The 6124-nt window shown below is 56.3% G+C and overlaps 1 protein-coding gene across 3 annotated transcripts in view; it reads left to right on the top strand.

Moving 5' to 3' along the window:
• Positions 1 to 2798, top strand: part of Rsad1 (radical S-adenosyl methionine domain containing 1) — a 16780-nt gene extending 13982 nt beyond the window's left edge. For 2 of the 3 annotated variants that reach the window (XM_005394167.2, XM_005394169.2), the window contains exons 4-9: positions 184 to 549; positions 631 to 694; positions 1105 to 1252; positions 1441 to 1495; positions 2137 to 2240; positions 2347 to 2798. In XM_005394167.2, coding sequence (XP_005394224.1) covers positions 184 to 549; positions 631 to 694; positions 1105 to 1252; positions 1441 to 1495; positions 2137 to 2240; positions 2347 to 2464 — 855 coding nt within the window. In that variant the 3' untranslated portion in view covers positions 2465 to 2798. The other variant, XM_005394168.2, reaches the window with a different exon arrangement.
• The last annotated feature ends 3326 nt before the right edge of the window (positions 2799 to 6124 follow it).

Raw genomic sequence — 6124 nt, 5'->3', positions numbered from 1 at the left:
CAAATGCTATTGGAGGATCTGAGGATTAAATTCACCCTTCAGTGAAAAGCACCTCTGTCTGGGTTCTGGCTGGCCATCGCTCTCCCCTCCGCTTCCAGCTCCCTGCCCTCTACTGTGTGAGGGGTGGGTCCCCGTGTCCCGTGTCGGGGTCCCGGTCTGGATGCCCCCCGCATCTCTCCCCAGTCCCTGGACGACGCGGAGCTGCAGCTGCTGGGCCGCACGCACTCTGCCCGGGACGCCCTGCGGACGCTGGCGGCGGCGCGGCGCCTCTTTCCAGGCCGCGTGTCGGTGGACCTGATGCTCGGGCTGCCGGGGCAGCAGCTGGGGCCGTGGCTCGGGCAGCTGCAGGAGCTGCTGCGCCACTGCGACGACCACCTGTCCCTGTACCAGCTGTCCCTGGAGCGCGGCACGGCGCTCTTCGCCCGGGTGCAGCGCCGCGCGGTCCCCGGCCCCGACCCCGAGCTGGCGGCGGAGATGTACGCGGAGGGGCGCGCGCTGCTGCGGGCCGCCGGCTTCCGCCAGTACGAGGTCTCTAACTTCGCGCGCCACGTGAGTCGGGCTGCGCGCCCCCAGGAGAACCCCTGCTGGGCACCCTCCGGCCTCGGCCTCACCGTCCCTCCTTCCCCACAGGGGGCGCTCAGCACCCACAATTGGACGTACTGGCAGTGCGGGCAGTACCTTGGCGTGGGGCCTGGTGAGTCCCCTGTGAGTGACACGAGGGATGACTCAGGAGAGGGATGTCACAGCGTGAACTTGGGCCACCTGTGTAGCTCTCCAAGCCTGTACTTCTTCATACCTAAAGCGCAGCAAAAGAATTCCCGCCAGGTGGAACTTGAGTGTGATGCCTGGCGCTTGCAATCCTGCTGAGGCCCCGGGCTTGCGAGTCTTTTGTATGCATCGGAATCCCCCGGAGGGCTTGTTAAAACCCGGAGTGGGGCGCGGCAGCCCGCAGAATTCCGGCAGGGTCAGACTGGAGTAGGGCCTGAGAATCCCCACTGCCAGCCCGAGAGGTGCTCTGGTCCCCGGACCACACTGAGAAAACCAACCACGGGTTGGTTTCTGTAAGCGCGCAGTGTTAACCCTTGCGATGGTTGTGATTATCAGGTGCTCACGGGCGATTTGTGCCCCATGGGGCCGGGGGCCACACCCGGGAGGCTCGGATCCAAACGCTGGAGCCTGACAACTGGATGAAGGAGGTGACGCTGTTCGGTCACGGCACCCGGAAGCGAGTCCCGCTGGATGAGTTGGAGCTGTGAGCCTCCCAGGGTCTCTGGTGCCCAGGAAGCACTTCCACCCATACCCCTTAGTTTCCTGCCCGGCCCCCCAACCCCACGTCCTGCCCCATACTGCAGGATCCCCATCAGCACAGCCCAGCCTCCCGTTTGAAGAATGGGAGAGGCAGGGTCTCCCCTCCAAGGCGCCTGCTGCTTTTATTTCCAGGCTGGAGGAGGTTTTGGCCATGGGGCTGCGCACGGATGTGGGGATCACGCACCAGGTAAGAGCAGACCGTTTGCTCCTCCTGAGTCTTATGGGACCGTCAGTCACTCTCTTTCCCCACCACGCATGCACACGCACATGCAGACACACATGCCTCTTGCACTCCTAGAAGTTGGGCCTTGGTCCAGCTGTCTGCTGTGCAGAAGCTGTAGGTGGTGTGGGGCAGTGGTGAGAAGCTAGACCCGGGCTGCAGAGACCCGGTTCTGGTCCCAGTTCTGCTGCAGCATTGAACACAGATCCTTTCACAGCTCTGCACCTGGGTTTTCTCAGCTGTGCGAGGCAGTGGATTCCAGAAAGGGCTTCCCTTATGTTCAGCGCACCAAAGCCTCCGCTGGGAAGCTCACTGGACAATTTGATCAGACCCGGAGTCCCCGAGGCTGAAGTCACAGCGCAGGTGCAACCTTGGCTGGGCTGTGCCCTGCCAGGGGCAGGGAGAAGAGCAATGGCAGAGGCACAGAGGAGACCTGGCTTGGCCAGGCGCTGGCTTTGGCTGAATGTGCCATGTGGGTAAAGGTGCCCACCTCTCTGCTGGTCCACAGACCTGTCCTGATGTCCCTGAGCGCCCCCGGGCCAGGTTGGACTCTGTGTCCCCCTTTGTTGGACCGCAGTCTATTCATCACCTCTGCCCCTGCCTTCCAGCACTGGCAGCAGTTTGAGCCGCAGCTGACGCTGTGGGATGTGTTCGGAGCAAGCGCGGAGGTGACGGGGCTACGGGAGCGGGGTCTGCTGCTGCTGGACCACAGGTGAGTTGGGGGCTTAGGGACTCCTGTGAGCCCTGGTCTGTAGGTGCCTGGGCTGGGGTTGAAACTGGTGAGGCAGAGCAGTCACACCGGGGCTCTCTGGCTCCAGGGGTCTCCGGTGTTCCTGGGAGGGCCTGGCCGTGCTGGACTCCCTGTTGCTGACCCTCCTGCCCCAACTCCAAGAGGCCTGGCAGCAGAGAAGCCCCACGCCAGTGCCAGGAGGATGACCAGATGTTCCTGCGTCCCAGGACAGCGCCAGGTGGAGGTGGGAGGCTGGACCAGCGCTGCAGATGTCGCTCCTCTGTTGCGGCTGCCAGGTCCACTCAGGGGCAGCGGCCTGGCACGGGCACCTCCAAGGGCACAGCCAAAGCGAGGTGGGCAGAAGACTTACGTGGTCGGGGGCTGGCATTCCAGCCAGCAACTTCGGACTCACAGATCAGCCTGTGCTGTGGGACTGGGAGCTGCTTGTTACCGCCAGCTTCTGTTGGCCTTTTTTGGTGTCCAGCAGTGGCCAGAGTTTGGAAATCATAATTAAAAAAAAAAATTTTATTGGTACCCATTCACAGTACATAATGACCGCGTTCATCATGGGGAACTGGCCACATACACAGCACATCTTAATTCTTTCTAAGTCTCCTTCCTCTCCCCTCGCTTTGATCCCTTCCCATTTGCGAAAGCTCTGTCTCCTGTTGCCCATTTTCCATCTTTTTTTTTTTTCAGTACATGTTTTTGTTTTTTTTTTTTGTTTTTTTCTGGTACCGGGAATCGAACTCACGACCATGCGCTTGCCAGGCAGGCGCTGTGCCGCTGAGCTAAATCCCCAGCCCTCCGTTTTCCATCTTGTACTTGTTCTTCACTGGAGATCTTCCTGAGAGGAGTTGCCTGGAGAGAGGCCTCCTTGCTCTGCAGTGAGGTCCTGAGACAGGTGTGGGTCAGGAAACCAAGTTCCCTCCAGGTATCTGAAGCAGGAAAGGATTTAATCTTGGAATGAGGTCGTTATGAAATTATTGTGTTTTTCAGAGTCAAGACAACTATAAATGTCAGCATTCTGGGTGTGTGGGATTATTTCCTGAAACAATATTCAGGTTGGGTTGTTTGGATTTTTGCAGGGCTGGGGATTGAACCCAGAACTTTGTGCATGCTACCCAAGTGCTCCATCACTGAGCTACATCCCCAGCCCCAGGTTGGGTATTTTTGGCAAGCCTATGACATAGCTGTTTTGTAATTCAGGGTCTGTAATACAAGATCAAGTCACTGTCAATAATGCTAATGTTGGTGTGGGTATGGTGGAGTACATGTCATCACAGCACTCAGGAGGCTGAGGCAGTAGGATCACCATGAGTTGAAGGCCAGCCTGAACTACATATGAAGACCCTGTCTTAAAAACAAAACAAATAATGCTAGTTTTGATGACTTGATTAAGGTGGTGGATGTTATGTATCTCCACTGTACAAGGAGATTTTTTCCCCTTGAAATTAAGTAGCTTATCAGCTGTGACATGGTACCTGGAGACCAGGCAGACGTCCTGTTCCCCCATTGCTTTGCCCAGTGATTCAGGCTTCTGTTGATGATGCCCTAATCAGTTCTTAGATTGGGGCTTGCAAAATGTTAATTTCTGACTCTCTCACTCCTTCTATATTCAGTAGCTGGCATTTCTCCATGAAAACAACAAGCTTTGCTGGGCATGGTGGTACACGACTGTAATCCCAACACAAGGGAGGCTGAGGCAGGAGGACAGTGATGGGGAACCTATGGCACATTTTATTTGTTTTTCTTTTAAGACAAAAAAAAGATGTTAATGTATGAGTTCTTTTCTAAACTGAAACCTCAGTATTCAGGTTTAATTGCAGCATTGGCACTTTGCGACATACAGGTGGGTTTGGGGTTGCAGTTTGGAGACTCATCTCTAAAAGGTTTGCCATCGCTGCAGTAGGATCTGAAGTTTGAGTTGCCCCTGGGAAACTCTCTGAGACCCTATCTCTCTCTCTCTCTCTGTCTCTTTTTTTTTTGTCTTTTTGAGACAGGGTCTCGCTCTGCAGTTCAGGCTGGCCTTGAGCTCACTTTGCCACCCAGGCTGGTCTAAAACCTGCAATGATCCTCCTGCCTCGGCCTCCTGATCTTTCTCTTTTTTCTCTTCTCCCTCCTTTCTTCTTCTCAGCACTGTTGTGGCTCAGGCAGGAGGCTTGCTGTAAGTTCAAGGCCAGCCTGAACAATGTAGTGAGACCCTGTCTAAAAAATTAAAAAAGGAGGGAGAAGGGGAGGAAGAGGAAGAGAAAGAGAAATAAAAGGGGCTGGGGATGTAGCTCAGTGGCAGGGTATCCCTGGGCTCAATCCCAGCACAGAACTAAAAAGAAAAATAAGAAAGAAAGGAACTTTCTGTTTTTTGAAGGACCAGCTGTGTGTGTGGGGGGGGGCACGTTTTCTAGGAGTAGGCTCTGTAACCCTAATGCGTTACCATTTCAAAGGGTGCCAGGGTGCCAAGCCCCTGCCAGCGTGCAGTTCAGCCTGCAGCGGGTGACAGGTGGGGGGGACAAGGTCCCCACCTCAGGGGTGAGCACGTGCCTGTCCCGCGTGCGCGGTGGGTGTGAATGTCAGTCCTCCTCTGACCCCATGGTAACATGGTACGTGTTACTCCTCTCCTTTAGTCATGAAATATTCAGCCTGCAGCATTGGTGTGCCAGGCCTTGCACCGGGCACACAGAGAGCAGAGAGGCCTGTGCCACCCTCGAGGAACTCACCGCCAGGTGGACGGGCGGGGGAGGAGGGCGGCTTGGGTTTGCGCGGCGTGCGGTGGCTGTGGGAGCCTGAGCCACATTTGGATGGGGGTGCTGAGACCAGGTGATACTCCCACCGCCTCCTGTGTGCCCGGTGCCCCTGGCCCTGGACAGCTTGCAGGGTGACCGTGCTGCCCGGGACACCTCTTCCCGGGCCTTCCTCTGATCTTGATACGCAAGAAGCGAGCTTGGGCCCGTGCGGTGCCCCATCAGATGACCCGGGCCCACTCCGGTTTCTCCCCGCTGCCAGGGCTCGTGCCACCCGAGATGGCCCTGGCCGCTGGGCCAACTCACGGGCCATGTGGCAGGCTGGACGAGAGCCAGGCCAGGTCGGGGTGGCACCGGTCACCTTATGACTCAGCCCGGGTCTGTCCTCACCTGATTTGTCAGGATGAGAAGCGAGGAAGTGGAGGCCCGGAATCTGGTTGTTAAATGTGTCCTAATGTGTCCTAAATGGCCCCGTGATCAGTCCGGCTCCAGAGCCTTGAGTCGCACCATCTCCTGGGTTGTGCTGAGAAGGCAGGGTCAAGAGGAGAGGGGTTCATGGCTTCTCCCAGACAAGATGGGGGCATGGGAGTCGCGGAAGGAATTGGGATCCATCCTTCCACATCTCAGCCCTAGCCTGGCTCATCCACTCACGGGGTTCTTCTCCATCATATTGGGACATCGTTGTCATCTTCTCACTTGCACTACAGAGGAAAAGGGGGAGAGCCAGGGATGGTGACGCATGCTTATAATCCCAGCACTTGGGAGGCTGAGGCAGGAGGGTCGCTGCAAGTTTGAGGTCAGTCTGGGCTATAGTGAGTTCAAGGCCAGCCAAGACTACATGGGGAAGACCCAGAATAAAAAACAAAACAAAACAATAAAAGGGATAAACTGCCCCCTTTGGTGCTAAGGTGATTAGAGAGATTGGGAGTGTTGGGTCAGTGTTTGGTTACAGCTTGAAGGACCAAGTCCTCAGTATGGGAAGAGCACTGGCAATTTTAAATCCCTACAATTGATCCCCCTCCCCAACACACGGGTAGTGTGAACCAGGCAGGGCTGCTATTGTCATTTCTTTTGCAGACAGAGACCTTGAAGGAGGATGTGAATAATACATGCTGTAATCCCAAC

This window comes from Chinchilla lanigera, unplaced genomic scaffold (assembly GCF_000276665.1).
Source record: "Chinchilla lanigera isolate Chin_1 unplaced genomic scaffold, ChiLan1.0 scaffold00050, whole genome shotgun sequence".
Taxonomy (NCBI): Eukaryota; Metazoa; Chordata; class Mammalia; order Rodentia; family Chinchillidae; genus Chinchilla; species Chinchilla lanigera.
Note: the sequence above shows the minus strand (reverse complement) of the source record. Positions and strands in the feature narration are given on the sequence as shown.